The sequence below is a fragment of the Pteropus vampyrus genome, unplaced genomic scaffold (genome assembly GCF_000151845.1).
Source record: "Pteropus vampyrus isolate Shadow unplaced genomic scaffold, Pvam_2.0 Scaffold75, whole genome shotgun sequence".
NCBI lineage: Eukaryota > Metazoa > Chordata > Mammalia > Chiroptera > Pteropodidae > Pteropus > Pteropus vampyrus.
Window position 1 is genome coordinate 3,323,610 of NW_011888856.1, and position 20,358 is coordinate 3,343,967.

At 34.4% G+C, this 20,358-nt stretch overlaps 1 protein-coding gene across 7 annotated transcripts in view; it reads left to right on the forward strand.

Moving 5' to 3' along the window:
• SEPT7 (septin 7) overlaps nt 1–20,358 on the forward strand; it is a 71,587-nt gene that overhangs the window by 763 nt on the left and 50,466 nt on the right. For 2 of the 7 annotated variants that reach the window (XM_011362482.2, XM_011362484.2), the window contains exon 2: nt 999–1,000. In XM_011362482.2, coding sequence (XP_011360784.1) covers nt 999–1,000 — 2 coding nt within the window. Of the gene's footprint in view, nt 1–998; nt 1,001–8,143; nt 8,149–19,213; nt 19,236–19,757; nt 19,797–20,358 lie in introns of those variants that run through there. The other 5 variants (XM_011362481.2, XM_011362483.2, XM_011362486.2 and 2 more) reach the window with 4 other exon arrangements.

Genomic DNA, 20,358 nt, shown 5'->3' on the forward strand with positions numbered 1-20,358 from the left:
GCGATGCACCAGGCTGCAGCTGCGGCGAAGGCGGCCGCGCTCCCGCACCGCGTCGCCGGCTCGCTGCCCCCTCCCCGCCCCTCGGGGTTTCCTTTCCCAGACGCCGCCGCCCCGGGGCCAGTGGAGGGCGGGCGAGGCTCGAGTCTGGAGGAGAAGGAGCCTGGTTCGGGCTTAATTTTTTAAGAAAAAGGGGAAAGAACGTCTGGGAAGGGCGCCCTCCCGAGGAGTGGGAAGGGTGGGGAGGGTCGCTGGGAAAGGAGGGACCCTTCTGGAGATGCGGACTGGCGGCGTTTAAGGAAATTAATTTTCGAAAGCATTTCAGTAGTCTGTTATTCTCTTAAGAAGCCCTTTCATTTCCTTTCCTCCCCCACGTATTGGAAAAAGAGCAAGGCCGTTTCATTCACATTTTCCACTCCTGAGTTCCATTTCGTACTGTGTGTATAGTGGGAAATAAGCAACTGAGATTTTTTTCGAACACATTTTCACTTGCTGAGTTACGTTTTGAGGGTACACTGTTTCACATCTGGGTGTTTATAGTGTAAGGAAAGAATATGTGACGTCCAGGTGCTTGCTTAGTTACTGAAATAACTTATTGCGAGTTTATTATTATAGTTCAACTTTAAGGTTTCTTTTGGCTTTATTTTGATAAAAGGGAAGAATATCTTCTCAATTGCCTTTGAGACTCTAAATGAACAGATGATTTACATTCAGAGCATTTTACTTGGTTTACATATTTATATACATGCAGGTGATGAACATAGTCAATCCATCCCCCCTCGCCTAACTTTTAAGCAAGTTGAGGAGGAAAAGCTTTTTAGGCATTAAGTGTACAGGTACGCAAGAAATGAAGTTTATGGAATCCTTACAGACTGAAAGATGGTACCCTAGGATATAAACAGTTACAAAGCTGGTCCCTGCTGCCTGGATTCCTTATTCCTCCAAATAGCAAGGGAAGGAGCAAGGGGGGAGGGCAGGAAACAATCTTTCATCCCTCCCAGCTGTTCAGCGGGTGGGGCTAGAGGAGATGGGATTGAGTGGAGCTATGAAATAAATGCGGACGCTACATGGACGGTTTGTACGGCAGCATTGTGTCAGTCTGTGATGGGACAAGATGGAGCCAGGTCCTTCTAATACAGTTTTTAAAAGTATCACATCCATTCTTAGGCTTACAGAATTGAAGTTCATAACTGATACTGGAAATTTATTTTGTGTTTACATCAAGTAGACTTGAATTTACAGAAAGGATATATTGTGGTAATGTAGTTAAGAATTTTTGGTTTCTGGTTTTGATTTGGAGAAAAGGTATTTGATATATAACTACATGAAAGGTAGTGTTATCAGTATATTGTTTCAGAAGTTTGTTATAAGATTGGTTGTTGGATTTGTGCATTTTCTCATAGAGATAATCTTGAGTAAGTCATGCCAGAACTTCTGAGCTAGTCTGAGACAAGGTAGGACTCCTGATAGACCTGAGAGCAGTTGTAGAGCGTTAACGAGTTAACAACAACACAGACACACACCCAAAAAAAGCTTGAGGAGGAGGAAGAGTTAGATCTGTGGTTTTCAAGGTCTCATGAATGGGGGATAGTCAGATGACAAGACCAGTCAGAGTGAAGATCATGGTGGAGCAGTTTGGTTTCAGACTTCTTATAATTTGATGGTATACATATTCACTATATACTCTACTCTGGGTTTTGCCAATAAGCGTATTCTTACCAGACTAAATTATCAGTTGAGAACCATGTTTCACATTTTGAGCTAATAAGCTATATTCAATTTTTGACTAGAGGTCGAAATTTTTTATTATAACATTAACGTTTATGCATTTTACTAAATTTTAAGACAACTTTTTGTATCTTTTTTTAACGTACTAAGTTTGGACTGTAAATGATGTAGGATTTATTGTGCAATGAAACTGATGTAGAAAAAATGTGTTTTTGCGGAGTAGAATTTTAAGGTAGTATGATTATAGGTTAGTCCTGCCTGATGAGAGCTACTCTTAAGTGTAGACTCTTGGTCTCTACAGCGGTGTTTTGTAGACTGCAAGTTGAGACCTATTAGTTGATTTTGAAATAAATTTTGTGTATTCTACTTATGCTTTTTAAAAAGTAGGAAAAGAAATAGAAAATAGCAGTAGAGCACACTTAATATAATATGGGGCGGGGGGAGTTAAATTTTGTTAAAGCGGTAGCATTGATGTTAAGCCATTACTAGCTTAGGAGTTTTAACACTCAAGTTCATTCGTATAGCAAATATATGTCTTGTGTCCGCTGTATGCTGGGCACTAGAGAAACTGAGTTAAATTCTGTGACAGAAGTAGAAAGCATGGTGATTAAGAGCTTAAGATTTTGGAGTCAGACCTCCATTCACATTTCTAAAGCTTAACTGAACCTTGGGTAAATAACTTTCTCTGTTTTCTTCTCTGTAAAATGAGAATTTTAAAGTTACTGGAGAATTATATGAAAATGAAATGAGATAAGATATGGCAAGTCCTTAGCCTGGCATATAACACTCAGATCTTAACCTAAAAAAAAGTCATCAGACTATATGGCAATTGACTACTTTTCTGCCTGCGTTGTAAGTTTCTTAAAGTCAAGGACTGTATTTTGTTCACCTTTGTATTCCCAACCTTGCATTTACTTAGTAAATCAATTGTGATATGATTTAAAGATATATGTACAGTGGGAAGAGTACAGAGCAGGATACCTTTTTCCAAACTGGAAAAGGCGAATCTTTAAAGATAAGTAGGAGTGATTAGGCAGAGGAGGAAGGATGCTTAATCTATGCTGAGAAATCATGATGGTATAGATTATGAGGCTAAACAGGTAAGCAGAGATCTGGTGTACTATGCTGAGGATTTAAAACAATCATTATTGAAGGATTTTAAAAGAAGAGGAGTAACCATGAGCATTGTGATAATTTCAGTAGGGATAGATAGAGCACCCAGGTGGGGCTAGTGAATTGAGGAAGGTTAATGTAGCAGTCCTAGGACCAAAAGATAAAAGGCATAAGCAGGGCATTTGTAAAGGGCGTGAAGTATAGGGGATGGTTGTGAGGTATGTGGTATGTGAGGGAATGTAGATGGTGAATGATGAACCTAGAATATCTGAGCTTTCAAGAGTATATGGGTGATGAATAGGTACCATTTCTTGAAATAGGTAAAACATGAAATTGAGAGGCTTGGAGGACATCTTAGTGGGCATGTCTAATAGAGTCTCAGTATCAGGACAGACATCTTGGATGGAAAATAAACATTTTATGATTATTGTAAATGTTTTCATTTGTGCTTTGAATTTTTATGTTTAGTAATTGAATCTTGAATAAAATTGAAATATTGAAAAAAGCTATAGTTTGGTCAATAAATTTGTTGGTACTTTTTTTTTTTAAGACTTGGTATTTGGGGTTTGGTGAGCAGAGTTGAAGGAAATAGGAGTAAAGTGATTTGTGCAAAACTTCTACATTCTTCAAAGTTAGATTGAGGTCACTAATTTCTTGAGTAGTACTAAAATGTTTACTTATGAATAATTTCCGCTGGTATATTTTGCAGCTGTAGTTGTTTCAAACTAAGAGTCATGCTAATGTTTCTTTATACAAAGACATTTCGTATCTTTATATATTCAAAATGTCCACTCAGATTGTAATCAGGGGTTCTTTTTGAGGAAGATTTTGTATAGATTGTCAATCAATTTTAGTGAATACTGTAAATATTTTGAGTGAGATCATTATTTGTGTAAGAGGAGGCAGAATCTTCATAGTAATTCATTCTATCTCAGTGCTTTCTTTTTATACTCTTATTAAAATAACCAGGGTACCATTTCATTTGTTACATGTAGCAATCTGGGATGTAAGGGGATCTAAACAAGAAAAATTTTTTCAGTAAGTAATATACCTTCAAGCATCAACATTTTAAACTTTAATTTTTAAGTTTCATAGACATACTTAGTTCCTTTTATGATTAATTTAAACAAATTAACCAGTAGGAAAAAAAAGCCATTAAGTTGTTTCAATCACTGAAAGTTAATTTGTATTCTTTTTTAATTGCATATATGTATTTTTTTCATGATTGTAATTAGTGGTATATTAGTGGTTAGTGGTTCTTAACTCTGGTCAGGCATTGGAAACACTTCCAGTGTTAACACTCATGCAGGCTCATTAATTTACTATGTGTGAGGTTGGGTTGAAAAATTTGCATTTTAAGTAGTTAAGTAATTCCGATGAACCTTTAGAGTTAATAACCTCTGGCATGAATTATATATTATGAGATAATATATATGAAAGTACTCTATAAACTCTTAAATTTTATACAAAACCAAGGTATTATTCACTTAATGTTAAATATAGTTTTCTGTTTATTAACCTATGTGAAGATTACTTGAATATGTATATGGTGTTCCCTTGTTGTTATCCTAATTTGCCGACCATTTTTTATTTTTTTATTTTGAGACATTTCATAGTTTCAGTATTTTTGAATTTTAAGTGTTGCTTTCAAGAGTATCTTTAAGTTTCTGCTTTCCCCAGTTATTTTCCAAGGGTATTTGTTAGTTTAGTACCTTAAACTTGTTTTAGTTTACGTTTTTTATATCACTGGAGACACATTTCTTATATATAAACTGATAAGCTTCTCTATTTTCAGGTAAAATATACTGAACTTATTAAAATCATTAGAAATATTTGGTTTTGTGTTGTGACATAATACGGGGGCTGTTAAGAAATGCAGTATGAGAGTTGTTTTTGTTTTTTAACTATACATAGCTTTTCACATTTTTCTGTTCTTAGATGTACCTGCTTGCTTCTGTCCTTGAAGTTTGTAGCTATCCAGTTTGCTGTTACAAATCTTTGTGTTTTAGTTGCTCAGTTTTTATTTCCTGGTTCATATCTGTATTGAAAGTCTGCTGCTATATGTTAAGCACTGAGTTAGATTGCCATTTCTGTTTCCTTGTTGTGTTCTGTAGAATTGATATGCTGAGTGAAAAGGAAATCAAGTATAAATGATTAATGTTTTATGGATGCATAAAATAAATGTGCAAGAAGAAGAGAACTTCAGAAACCAAAATATGTAGTCATTGTATAATTTGCAAAGACTGTATGTGCTCAGAGGACAGCCTTTTTAGTTTTCTCGTTGCTGAGAAGAGTTAATCAAGTAGCTAACATTTCTCTCTCTAGTTTAAGTTTGGAAACGTGAGAACTGGGCATGAAAAGATAAAATTAGTGATCTTAGAACTGTAGTCATTCTTGTCTTGTGTTTTCTATTAGAATATAAAAGTTGGTCTAATACAGAACAACTAAGAGTTACTTTATGAAATGATTTCATTCAGTTGTGAGCCGAAAAGGTAACTAGAATGACTTAGTTGGCAGTCAGACTCACCAGAAGTAGTTAAGTTAGTATTTGTGATGTCGTGCTGTTAGATAATTACGTAAGGGTAGTTCCTTTTTTTTTTTTCTTTTTTGAAATCTTGGAGTAATTTTAGACTTGCTGAAAAGTTGCAGCCCCTATCTTTTTGAAAGTTAAATATTTGATCAACATGAAGGGAATGCAGAAGTAATACCAGAAACATACAAACACATCATGTTATTTGAGAAATGCACCGTCAACATTAGTACTGGCCTAGAGCAAGGGAGTAAGGGAGGAGTTTTATGCCTGATGGAAATTTATTTGAATCTGAGTTGGAAGTTTTTGGTTTGCGTTGGGAGATAGCACTGATTTTTAACTGAAGGATGAGTGTTGTGATTCACTAGTTGATTTCATTTAACAAATTAGAATCTAACCAAGATGAACAAAGGACTTTCTTTCCTGTTGAGTAGCTTCCTCATTGGTCTTATTGCTTCTAGTTTCTTTCCACTTCATTCAATAAATGTTTGTAAGATTATTGTACCCAAAACACTACTTTCATAATTGGTCTATTGTAGAACTTTGAATATCTATTATTTATAGTATAGGCTTCTAAGGTTCTCATTTAAAATCCTGTTTCCTGGGCCCTAAGAATCTAATTCTCTATTTCTTGGCTGGGCCCAGGTATCTGTTTTTATCAAGCTCCTCAGATGCTTCTGATTATAGTCAGGATTGAGAATCACTTATGTGCAAGATAAAAAACCCAGAGGCTTTAATAATAGCTGTTCCCTATTGCAGATTGTACTTCTTGTATGTGAAGTGTCAAATGTTTCATGTATACATTACAATAACCTCATAAAAACATTATCCTAGCAATCTAAGGCTCAGAAAGGTTATGTAACCTACCCAACAGAGCATAGCTCTGAGTTACAGCAGATAACTGGAATTCATATTTCTAGCTGTATTTATACTGCCTTATGATTCTGTGTTCCTTCATTAAAAACTTAGGCAGTCATTTCAGGTTCTTCTTGGTTTGGCTGTTTCCTTCTACTCAGATCAAATCATGTTTTGTATTCTTTCCTCTGCTTATGCTTTTTTTTTTTTTTTTTGCTTATGCTAATCTTATCTACCTTGAAGTTCCATCATAAAGGAAGGTTCAGATCAAAACTCATTCTGGGGAATTTTCCCAAGTATCTAAGTCTTTGATGATCCTTTCCTTATCCTGAACTTCTTTTAAGACTACTCTTTTAGTAGGTAAGCACTGTCAATTTTTAATGTATTATCAGTTATTGTTTATGTTTAAGATTACAAGTATTGTTTGTGGGGTAGTACTACAGTTTTGCAATGGTTGGCATGCTTTTTTTGAGCCGCCCACTGATCTCTGGCTTTATTATATATAGTATCGATCTTCAGTCGAATGATGCTTTTATAATGAAATATAAGTTGACCTTGGTTTTGGATAAAATTATAATTTGCAGTTTTGAGGTCTCAAAATATTTTGTTTACTTCAGTAGCTCAACAAGGCTTTTCAAGTCTTTGGTTGTAAATTTATAAACATACATAAACATTTATTGTAATTTATTAATAATTTCAACAATAATATAATTTGGTTTGCAATACAGTGTTTTGAAAGTACTTTTCGTAGGAACTATATTAGTCTCCTAGGGCTACCATAACAGATTACCACAGATGGCTTAAACAACAGACATTTATTTTCTCATCGTCCTGGAGGTTGGAAATTCAAGGTCAAGGTGCCAGCAGCTTTGGTTTCTGGTGAGATCTCTTCCTGGCTTGCCTACGGTCTCCTCGGTGTGTCCTCACATGGCCTTTTCTCTGTGCACGTGTGGAGAAAGAGAGATATGTCTAGTGTCTTTTCCTCTTTTGAAGATACCAGCCCCATGGGATGGGGGTCCTACTGTTATGGTCTCCTTTAACCTTAATTATCTCTTTAAAGGCTCTGTCTTTCAAAACAGTCATAATATAGGAATTTTGTGGGGGGAAAAATTCAGTCTATAACAGGACTTGAATTTCTATGATTCTGGATGGTGTAATATAGGTAAGTTAAAGAAAATTAAAACAGGTAACAATGAATACTTATATTTCTTTTCATTAGAAGAGCAACGCTAAGATGACTATCGGTAAAACATTTTTATGAGTCATGGGATTCAGTATTCTGACAAGAAATGGCTTTGATGTCTTTAAAACACTAGTTTGAAAGATATATTACATAAATAATTTGAATTCTTCCGCAAAACTGTTGTGTTCATAATAAATGCTACAGTAAAATACAGAGAGTATATGTGTGTGTGTCATGAGCGCACAAGGCACAGTAGCGACTGATTAAAATGGAACAAAGTTAATCCTTTAAAATTTTTGAGTATATTCTTGATACTTTTCTTATTTCGATATTTCACAAAACCTCAGGATTCGAAGATGTAAGTCATTTAATCTAATGTCCAGTATATAGCTGCAAGCATGTATGACTGTTGAACACTTGAAATGTGGCTAGTTTGAATTCAGATTTGGTATGAGTAAAATACACAGGATTTTAACCACTTTACTTTGAAAAAATATATAAAATATCTTACTATTTTTTATATTGATTCATGTTGAAATAATGTTTTGGGTATAGTGAGTTAAAGAAAACATATTATTACAATTAATTTTACTTGTTTCGTTTTGCTTTTTTTAAATCGACTACTAGAAAAATTTTAAGTTACATGTGTGGCTTGTGTTATATTTCTAATGGACAGAGCGGATCTAGCCTGTGTTAGAAACTCATTACCTTCTGAGGAAGCACATTTCATCTTTGAGTAGCTGTCACTGTTAATTTTTTTCTTCCTATTTTTTATTTATCTTGTTTGTCTTTGGTATTTGTATTCAGAAGTTCTCATTTACTCCTTGAGACCAAAAAGATAAGTGTAGCTTCTCTTTTAATTTTATTATTTAATAGTTTGAAAACAACTCTTTCTGAGTCTTTTGTAGAGACTTTAGTCTTTCTATTTCCTTTAACAATGTTTATATGGCAGGGGGTTACATCCTTCCAACCATCATTGTTATTGCTCTCTAAACTTTATTTGGTACATATCCCTGCTGACACCAAGAACTGAATATCTTGTCATCTTAAAATTACAGATCAGGATACATCTCTCTTTTGTATTGTTTTACATGCCGTATGTCTTTTAATGAGACCTACAGGTAAATTACCTTTTAGGGTAACTTTATTGATTTATGGAGCATAATATCAACTAAGATGTCTCTACCTTTTCCTCTTATGCTATTTTATATTACTCTTCAACACATTTTTTTTTTTAAATTAGAGGAACCTTGTTGATTGAATGGATGAAATGTATTCTACCATCTCCTTATTTTTTGTAGTCCTATTTTATAGTTCTGATCTTAACTGAAAGTTTGTCTTTCAGACTCTTGCTTGGGGGTGGGAAAAAGTACATGATTTAGATTCACATATTTCCATGTTAAATTTTATTTAGATTCTTAGTGTGTCATATAAATAAAGTTTTTGTTACCTTTCTCAGCTTTTATCATCTGCGGGTTTGACAAGCACATCTTTCATGTTTTTATCAAAGTATTGAATGATGTTATTTGGGTTTAATTAAGGATGGATCCTTGTGTATAATTCTGCTGAATTTGACATACAGCTAACCAGCTATTAATCCATCTGTTTTTATTAGTTTTTTTTTTAGCCTTTATTTCTTTGTCTCACTCATATTCACATCATGATGGAAATCTTGTCAGAATTACCTTCTAAAATTGCTTCCTTTGAAGTCTAATGAACTTGTCAGAAATAGAAAATAAAGAACATATGACTTACCTAGTAAAAAAACCATACTGACTTGTGGTGAACACGACTTCATTTTCTATGTGATTCTTTTTTTAAAATGCAAATGCTTCAAGTTTCTTAATAATAACTCGAAAAACAGAAACTGGTATAAAACTAATTACTTCCAAGTCCAGTTAGCAAAATACAGCCAATGTTAAAATTTGATATATTTTCTTTTTGGCTTTTTTTGATACACCTTTTAAAAAGCTGTAATTGATGGCAGCACATGATTACGTTTCCCTTGGGTACTTAAGCTAAGTTATCTGCAGGTGTTTAACTTTTTCAGAAATTGCCAAACTGTTTTCCAACATAGTTGTAACATTTTACAATCTTCATCAACTGTATATAAGAATTTTAGTTGCTTCACACACTCACCAACACTTGGAATGTTCACTCATTAATTTTAGCCACTCTAGTAGAACTGTAGATACCTCACTGATTTTAATTTGCATTTTCCTAATCGCTAATGATGTTGAGGATCTTAATCGTGTGCTTATTTGCCATCTATGTCTTTGGTGGTCTGTTGAAATCTTTGGTCCATTTTTAAGTTGGGTTATTTGTCTTTTTGAGTTGTCTGTTTTAGATATCAGTCTTTGGTTGAACTATGCAAATAACATTTCTCATCATACTTTTTCCACTATCTGTCACAAATTCTTGCCTGTCACAATTATTACTGCGCTGTTTGCCTTAATAGTGAATTACTGTTTCTATTCTACATTTTTAAAATTGGATTTTTTTGTAAAAAGCTGTTCTCATGTATTCATTCATTCAATTACTTGTTAATATTGGTATAAGCACGTAAGTATTAATTTACTCATTGTTTTGTTGTTCAGATTGTCTTGGGTTTGACCATTGAGAGCTTTTTCAAGTTTGCTCCTATTCATCGTTTCATCATGTACCATCAATTTTTGGAGCACTTCCTTACTTTCTAGTTTATCTTGTTTTTTTCCTTCTTATCCCTGGAATCATTTCTCCAAGGAGTTCAGGTTCTTTTTTTTTTTTTTTTTTTTTTGAGAATAACATTTAGAAACCTAGGTCTGAGTAGTGTAAGTGCTCCTTGCTATTGGGGTATCATTACTTCTAGGTGTCTTTAGCAGATAGATCTAGGAAATTAATTATATACATTCCCACATCTTTATTTCTATATGTATCTAAGTGTGTATAAATATATATTAAAAAACATGGATTCATACTGATACACTGTCTAGTCTACTAACACAAGGTTCAGTCTAGTCTTTCTCTTTTCCTTATTTGTGACTCCTTTCTCCAACTGTGAAAAACCTGGCTCTCATCCACAATTTATTTACATGTTTGTTCAATTCTGGTATATATAAAAATGTCGTTTTAGAATTGCTATATAAATATATTTACTTACTAGGAGGTAGTGTTTGCATTTACTTTTTGTAGTTAGTCTTGTACTGTATGATTAAAATCTATTTTTCAAAGTTAACTTATGTTTTCTTCCCCACTCTGTGTGGTTATGTTACTCATTTGAAATACAATGAGCTTCATTTGTTACTGTTCTAGTCCATTTTGAGTTATTCTCACATCCTGGCTGATTTTTTTTTTTTTTGGAAAAAAATTATTGAAATATGAAAAACATGACTGGGATGTTAATAGTCAGCTTCGTAAAACAGTATGTCCAGAAGTGTTCCCCACACCTTACATCTCTCCTACCCTAGTCTCATTCCTCTTTTCTACAGGTCTCACCCACACATATGGATAACCAATCTCATTGGTGTCTGGTTTAGTTTTTAGTTTCTTCCTACATTTTTGCACAAATGAAACATGTAAATAAAAGAGATATGAAAAGTATATGTGAAAGGTAGGATGCAGATCTTCTGTTTCCTTGTTTATCTAATGTCTAGTTGTTTTATCCATTTTTGAAAACGAGATATTGAAATTCAATTATTATTTGAATTGTCTTGTTTCTCCCTTCCATTTAGTTAGTCTTTGTGTATTCGGGGACTCTGTGTCGTTAGGGGCATATTTGTTTGCACCATCTTGATAAATTCTTAGTGGTTCGGTTATCTTGTGGGAGATCCTCCAGTGACCCACCAGACTGGTCAGATAATAATGGTAGGTGGTTCTTTGGGAATGGGGTTTTGAAAGAGCCCGCCCTGCCTCCTCCAGTGGCTGACAGACTGCCAGTTTTGGCCATTGCCGTTGGTTTTTAAGGCTCCTGTAGAGCTGGGGAAGGAAGATGAGAAGGCGCAAGTTACAATGCAACAAGTGCTGCTGTTTTCCTGAGATTCAGCCCTTTTTATTAAATAAGCACTCTGGATTGCTGCAAGCCTTTTCTTAACTTCCAGAGTTCTGAAGAAGTTGATTTTGATAATTTTGCCAGTTTCTCATTGCTTTTAATGGAGAAAATTTTCTGTGATCTTTACTCTTTAATGCCAGTTTCTTTAATGCCATTTCAGTCTATATCCTTTTAATTTTCCAGTCCATACACAAGAGAACGCTTAAAGGTACATAATACTGTGCCAACTGTGTAATACAGGTTTTCTTCACTATTTGAAAGTAGAGCGTTCCTGTAAACCTTTCATAAACCGAAATAGTGTAAGACAAAGAAGCAGTTACTATTAATTTATATGGAAAAGTTTTTGAGTGTTTCCAGATCCAAAAAATAACCAAACAAATCATACCAAGTATGCTTAATTATTTCCAGTTTTACACTAAGCATACACCCTTACGAGCTCTCTTAGGATTTTCTGATACCTTAGGACACATCTTGCCAACAGATGCATAAAATAAGTTGAGATAAAGCACATTTGCCGAGAGACAGTTCAGTGTGTGGCGGCTTTATGTTGAGGGTGGTGAGTGAAGTTTCTGGGGAAGGAGCTTGGTGGTGCCACTCGCTGCTTGGGCTGTGAACTGCCTGTATAAAGGTTTGCTGTACAACAAATACTGAACGAACGTTATTTTCCTTAGTGAAAACTGATACTAATGTAGGTCTTTTGGAAAAGCGAAGTGGCGTAATGTGAACTTTTGAGAAATGGTGGATGCCTGTAATATTTTTTTCATTTAATGTATTTTTAATTGTCCTACCTAGTCTTCTAAAACTTTTAATAGCTGCATGATATTTTAACATATGGGTGCACCACATATATTATTTGTTTCACTCGTTTTGGGAACTTGGTTTTTGCAGTTTTTCACTATTAACAGTGCCTTGTTGAACGTTTTTCCATCTAAATCTTATATATTCCTCAGATTATAAATTTATGGAAGCAGAATTTGTTGAGTCTGAGGGCATGAAAACTTTAAGCTTATGGTCAGCATGCTCTTCAGAGAATGATTTATATCCCACCAGTCATGTGGAGAGTACCTACTTTTTCACATCCTCACCCAGTACAGGGTACTAATAATTATTCATTTCAGTTTACACTCTCTAGTAGATCTTTTGGCAATGATGAAAATGTTCTATATCTGTGAAATGTTTTATAGCTATTATGGTGGCCACTAACCACATGTTTCTTGAGTGCTTGAAATGTGGCTAGTTCTGAATGAGATGTGCTATATTTTAAAGATTATTACAGAAGAAAAGAATGCAGAATAATGAAAAATGTAAAATGAATCATAATTTTTATACTGATTGCATGTTAAAATAATAATATTGTATATGCATTGAGTCAAATAATTCACATTATTAAAGTTAATTTCACCTTTTTACTCTTACTACCTTAATGTGTGCCTACTAGAATATTTACAATTACACATATGATTCACCTTATATTTCTATCAGACAGCACTGGTGTAGACTCCAGACCATTCTCTTTTAAAAGCTCAATTTCTTTAAAGCCTATTTAACAACAGCATTTTCTCAGCCTTCTTAAATTTATCAGTCACCACATCTTTGTTTTCTTCTTGTTCATTAAAGATGGCACTGAATGCTGAGTTTTCCTTTCCGCCCCAAACACTTATTTATCATCATTCTGGGACCTTTTTAGTATCCATATGTAAAACTTGTTTAATAATTTAGCCTCACAGTTTCTGGATTCTGCTTGAGCCATCATTTTAATGGCTCCATTTTGTTATCATCTGGAAATTCTGTTTCTTCAGCTAAATAATCTTAATTTTATGGCCCATTCTAACCACAATTTCCTATTTTTAGTTATCTCACTTCCTTCCTTCCTGTTTCATCCTTGGCCCTCTTCATTTTTGTTCACTGAAATGCTTCAACTGCACTTGTCAGCTCCCTTGATCCTTGTGTACTTTTGTGCATCCTTTCTGCAAAATAAGTTCCAAATGCATCCTACAGATTGTTGGCTTATACTTTGGTTACGAATTGCTACTGGTCTTCAGCCTTAACTAATGGACAGAATTGCTTCACTGTCTGCTGTGTATTCCTAGCATTTCTCCCTGTTCTTGTGGTTGCTAATTCAAATCTTTACCTCTGAAAATTTCTGGTCCTCCCCTCCTCATTCAGGCTTAGCAGGTGATTTTATCTCTGGTGCTTATAGAAAATCCTGTCCTCACTTCAAAACATTGTCTGAATCCTAACTTACCTTCCTTTTTTCAGCCACTTGTCTACTTGATCTTTTCTATTAGCATTTAAACAAATGCAAGTATCCTTTTTTAAAAAAAATTCTTAAAACCCTGCCTTGACCCTGTGTTACCCTCTAGCTTCTGCCTTCTTGCCCTTCTCTTCATAGATAAGCGTTCAGAAAGATTGTTTACATTTGCTACCTACAGTTATTCACTGCTTGTTTATTTCTGGCCGCCTTCTTCCCTTGTATTTCCCCTATCTTTACACTGCTCTGACAGTATATGGATTCTTCTGTATCTTTATATTGACACTCTAGAGCATTTGGTAGAGTTGATCATTTCTTGCAGAAGGAAGCCACTACTGTTGACCTCTTTGAACTTCTCCTGTGAACTGCTTTCTTTGTTCTTCTCTCTCACTTTCTCCTGGATTTGTAGAGGTGATGGCGGAGGTGGCGGTGGTGGTGTAGGATGTAGGTGTTCGTTCTGGCCTGCTTCCTATTTTGTATACTGTATCTGGATTCTTACCCTTGGCCTTAATACCATTTAAATGTTGATGACTTAAAATGTTAGTATTTATCTAACCTTGATATTTTTAGAACTTCTAACTTTTATATACATAGCTGCCTAATAGACCTATGTCTCCCCAAAGTCCAGTTAGCACCTTAAACTCAAATGATTCCTGCCTTTAATGATTGGTGCCATCATTAATCCAGTTGTTGAAACCTAAATTCAGAAACCTGAATCTTCCCCTGACCCAGGTTAGTTATAAAGACCCGTCAGTTTATCTCATTAATATCTAACCCAGCACTGTCCCAGTAGAAACTAATATAAGCCACATATATAATTTAAGCCTTTTTAGTAGCCACATTTAAAAAATAAAAAGAAGTGGGTGATATTAACTTTAGTATTATATTTTCTATAACCCAACATATCTAAAATTTTATTTTAACATGAAATCAACATAAAAATTAAGATTCTTTTTCATTTTTTAAAGTAAATTTTTAAATTCTGACACGTACTTTATACTTACAACACATCTCAATTCTAGGTAATTTTAAGTGTTCAGTAGCCACATGTAGTTAGTGACTACCTTATTGGACATGAGAGTTCTAACTTACATTTCTCTTTATCCCCACTGCTTCTATCTTAGTTCAAGTCCTAATTTCTTCCCTGGGCTACCACAGCAGCTCTTGAGATTGCTCCAGTTCCTCCTCAATATTTTGTTAGTGGTAATTTTCTAAAATATGAATGTGACTGAATATTAATTAATGTAATTGTGCATTCTTCTGCTTCAAATCCATTAATGCTCTCCATAAGCTTTCAAGATGAAATCTAATCTGAGTTCCTTAGCATGGCTAACAAAGTCCTTCATGATCTGGCTTTTGCTTAATAACTTTCTTGCACTTTAGCTCCTAGGCTCTGAACCTGAGTTGTATTGAGCTGTTCATAGTTCCCATAAAGAGCCATGCTTTCCTCTTTTTTGGGAGGCCTTTGCAGTTACCACCTAGCCTTCCTGAGACCCAGTTAATTCTCTAGCACCTACCCACATTTCTCATCAAACCAAGGCCTGCTAGTCCTTCAGCATCTGAAGATTCTGACCCCCGGATAGGACGAAGCACCCTTCCTTTTTTGTTCTCACAGACATCTTTTTGTGCTTGCCTGCATCATAGTAATTATTACTGTGTTATTATAATTGCCTTCTAACTTACCTGACCTTAGATTCTTAGTTTCATAAGGAAGGACCTTGTTTTATTCACTTCACATTTCTAGTTTGATAACTATGTCGAATGAATGAAAGGGTGTGGTCAGTAATTCTATAAGTAGAGACCTAAATGTCAAGTTCAGAGCAAAGAAAAAAAATCTATTTAAATTTTAAGTTATCCTTCCTTACATGTGTTCAAGAATTAAATATTAAAATCTTTTGAACAGATTAACCAAGACTCTCAAATAGAGTTAAGAAAATAAAAGTTTGTTTCCTCAGTGCACAATTACTCATCTCAGTAAAAAGGGAGGAGGAGTAGGAGGCATTAAAGACATGAACCTTTAAAAAAAAGTCGATGTTGGACGTCAAAGCCAACATTTAGGACATGCCTGCGCAATCTTGCAACATCTTAGTGTTCTTGTTATATTAAATCTAGAATCTAGGAATTTTTATATCAATTATCTTTAGTATATTTAAAACATTTAAATGATGTTTTAAATTTTTTTCTTGTGTTATGTAAGAGATGGCAGGAATTTAAGCAAATGCTAGACACTTATATCCAGATATATGATGTAAGGCTTTTGTTAAGAATACTAAGAAGTAGACAAGTAATTTCATGAATTACTATCTTTCCTTTTATAGTGTGTATTTTTGTGTGTGTGTGTGTGTGTGTCTGTGTTTAGAATAACGTCAATTTTAGGAGAAATTTAATTTTTGTCAGTGTATAAAATAACATACAATATACCTATGTTGTAAAACCCAAAAGGATGCAGATTGAACTTGAAGTTTTGTAGGAAAGACCTAAAATATATCTTTGAAATTTAAAGCTATTGATGTAAACCTTGGATTTTTGTAGCCTTCTTTTTTTTTTTTAATTGCAGTTACTAAAGGGAAAAATAGAATTTTGGTCATATTAAGGTATTTTGAGCTGACCTCTTTTTGTGAAGAAGGGGGGAGTTGAAGGTTTTTTAGTAGATCTTACCAAAAATATATCTTAATTTTCCTCAAATTCTGATTTTCTTCAGGCTTCCAATCTGTTACAACTCCCCTTGATCAGTTTTGTTACTGCAAGGCATATTTAGCAGTTTTCAAAATAAGTTGCTGCTTTTCTACTTTGGGAAATTTATTAGAGCAAGTATTTATATTCAGACCTTCAAAAATGATAATGGGATTTCAGATGCCAAGATTTTGGCAAGAGAATAGAAAGTATTCTTAAGGGTTCCAATAATCTGTCCGTTGGAACCTGTTTGAAGCATCTTGTTCTTCTAATATAATTGGTTTCTAGGAATAAGTTTAAATAAGTTAAACACTGAAATTACTGGATATTGTATTTATGTTGACTTTTCTACAGGCAGTGAAACAAGCAGCAATGGAATTGTTTGACTGTCTTAAAAATGAATTTTGACATAGAGATTTGGCATCTCTATGTAACTAAAAGATTTTGTAAATGTATGCTTTTAGAAAAGATGATTTGGAACTGTTCTTGTTATGTAACCAGTTTTTGAAATCAAATAATATGTTTAAGACCTAAAAGTATTTTGGTAAATATACTTTTATCTATATTCACATGCTTATAAATGTCACAGTTATATCACTCACACCTATAAATAATGTTTCTTTTTCCAGAGATTATATTTCACACTGGCACTGTGAACATTTTATTTGTACAGGAAAAGAATCAGTGGGTGGTTAGGTCTTCTGAATTACAGAGTGTGGTTGATTTTAGAATCTGGGTAAGATTCTTATGCCATGTGAAAGGTCGATATGTTTTCCTCAACCAGTGTTATATTATTAGTGTATTTTCTAAGCCTCTTTTCTCTTTGGACACAGTTTCTTCCTCAGAAGAAAATTTCCTGAAAGTGTATTTTGGTCATTCAGCTTTTAAAAATATCTCCTGTGTATCAGCACTTTGCTAGGAATATGATTTTCTGTCCCTCTGCAAAATCAGTCATGTGGGGGCACGCACAAGTAACACATTTAAATTTAAAATAATTTAAAATGTAAAATTATTTAAAAGGTTATAATAATTATGTGCAAAGAATTGTTTACTCTCAATCTGCTCCTCTTCCTCATTATGTTATTGAGACTCCTCTTATCCAAAGTTACCAGTAACCTTATTTCCAGATTTTATGGTCATGTCTTTGGTATTTCATTTGACCTTTTGGTAGCATTTAACATAATTGAGTGCCCTTGAGCCAGTGCGGGTTCCACACTGACTGACCTTTCTTACTCTTTCTCTGCCTAACATTTCAAGGTTGGAGTGCTCCAGGACTCTGTCTAGACCCCCTTTTATCTATAGTCTCTCCTTGGGAATTCGATCCTCTCCTAATACTATTTATATGCTTATGATTTCAAAATCTATATTTTCAGCACCAACCAATCCTGGAATTTCTTTAACTGCCTACTGGACATCTTTTCTTGAATATATAATAAACACGTGAGACATAACATATTCAAAGCTGTTTTTGATTTTGGCATCTTTGGCCCTCACCTCGCAGTCTGTTCCTTCTCTGCTGTTCCCCATTTCCCTAAGAGAGATCACTAGCCATGGAGTTGTTCAAGCCAAAACCCTGGGAGTTATCTTTGGTCTCTCTTCCTTTCACCCATCAAATCCAGTCCATTAGCAATGTCCTGACAGTTCTCCCCTCAAAACATACGGAGTCCTCCTTCTCTCTCCATGCTTCTACACCATCCAAATTCAGTGCATACTTTCTTTCTTGGATTATTGCAGTAGGCTCCTTACTAGTTTCCTTATTTTTACTCCTCCTCTTAGCAGTGAGAGCTATCTTTAAAGCACAAATCAGGTCAGGTCACTTGCCTGTGTGAAACCCTCCAGTGGCTTCCCATCATACCTAAAATAACATCCAAATTTCTTTTGTCTAGATCCCACATGACCTGCCTTTCTGACCTCATTTTCTGTCACTTATCCCTGGCCCACTACCTCATGTCATTGTAGTTCATGTACCTTTTCGTTCCTGGAAGTACCACGTTCATCCTCACTTTGAAGGCCCACCACTTTTTCTAGAATACTTGCCCCCTTAATTCAATCCTCAAATCATCCTGTATGCCAGAGATGGTTCTAAGAGTTGAGTATAAAGCAATGAATGCGACACAGGGACAGACTCTGACGCATTTTTCTTATGCTTTTTGTCTGGTGGGTTCCTTGAATATGCAGCCTGTAGTATTTCCTTCTTTAGCTCTCCCAGGTAACTCTTTCTTTTTTGATGCCACAATTTATATAATTCATTTAACCTCTGCTTTGATGCAGCTTACATTCTAGTTGAAGGCAGGTTAAGGTAAAGATCGCAATGAATCAGATGAGTAAAATGTATGTTAGATGGTGCTAAGTACTAAGGAGAAAATCATAAAGAAGCAAAGTACTGAGGTGATGAATAGGGTTGTAATTTTAGATAGGGTGGGCAGTGTAGGCCTCTCTGTGAAGGTGACATTTCCTGAAACTTCATATACTTTACAGCTTTTCTACCATTTCTTGTTAAGACTTTAGGTGCAAGATATAGTAATTGGCATTTATAAAAAGATAAAGAGGTCTTTTGTTCTCTATTTTATCCAGAGAGCTGCTGAAAAAAGGTTAAACTTACTGGGCCTTATAGCGCACAAAAAAGTAGTATTTGACATATATAGGAACAAGTCTGTCATCAGTTTATGTGTAATTTCCCTCTATTTTGTTGAATTACATGTAAGTAACTTTAATTTTTTCCTCTGTCTTGCTGTGTTCCAATGGATTGCCCTTCCTGTTTGGACTGAATGTGCCGTGTACAATTCTTGGAATTCCTTGTTTACTGTTCCGCTGTGGACCTGTTCTGTTGGAATCCGGAATGCTGGAATGATGGAAATATATTCTTTACAAAGTAGCTGTGAGTATACTTGATAACTTATACAGAGACTTTTTTTCAGTCTAAGTTATCTTAAATTTAACTTACAGTTAGATGGAATATGAGCCAAGGAAGCCTTAAATTTAATATATTTTTAACTCTACACATAGTAGGGCTTCAGATATTTGAATTTAAAATACTATATTCTGATAAGTATCCTAATTATTATATTTAAAATTAGCTTTTCAATTTAATTGGCTTGTTTATCTTCTCAACATTTGGCTTAAAATTAGTTTATATGAATGAAAAAAAGGGTAAAAGGTTATGGATGGAATATTTAGCTACAGATGTGATACTAGTGAGGAATGTAGACTATTCTTTGTTAAATCCAAATATGCTGAATTAATGCTTTGATCTCATGAGAGTTTTTTTTTTTTTTTAATGAGAATTTAAATGTGGCAAAAACTTTTAAGAGAAGTATGTACCTCTTAGGACTATTTTACCATTACTTTTTATGATGAATTAGACCTACCTCTAAGTAAATTTAACCAGTAAGACTCCCCTCAGACGGTCTGAACTATGGACAGGTTTTCTCACCAACGGGTAAGTTGAAAATCAAACTTACTTACTGCACCAGTTTAGAAGTGAGCTTCTTTGGGTTACTCAGGAAACTATTCTTGAGGTCATCAGAGAATCAAAAAGCACGCAGAACACTGAATTTTAACCATAGTTTGGTTAAATCTGATATCCCTGATAATGGAGGCAGCAGGATTCTGTGAAACCTCAAAGTGACATAATTGGACCTGCTATAACAGCATGAAAGATACTGTTTATTGATTGATACTTAGCATGAGAGCCTTCAAGAATTTATTTAAAAAATTGCTTTAAACTCAACATTTTGATTTCACGTATAAGACAAATTTTAAGAAACTCATACCTGTGGTAATTAGTCAGTATGAGTAAATGGGATAATTAGAAGAGTTCTTAATATAATTTTAAGAGATTTTAAAATTTTTTATTGTGAAAAATCCTTGTTTTTTTAGATGATTGGTCAGAATCTTACTGTTACTAACTTCACTGTAAATTGAAATCTTTTCTCTGAGGCCGGTTTCTTTCATTTTTATTTTATTCCCTTGTATTTTTTGTAATTGTTTATTATATTGTC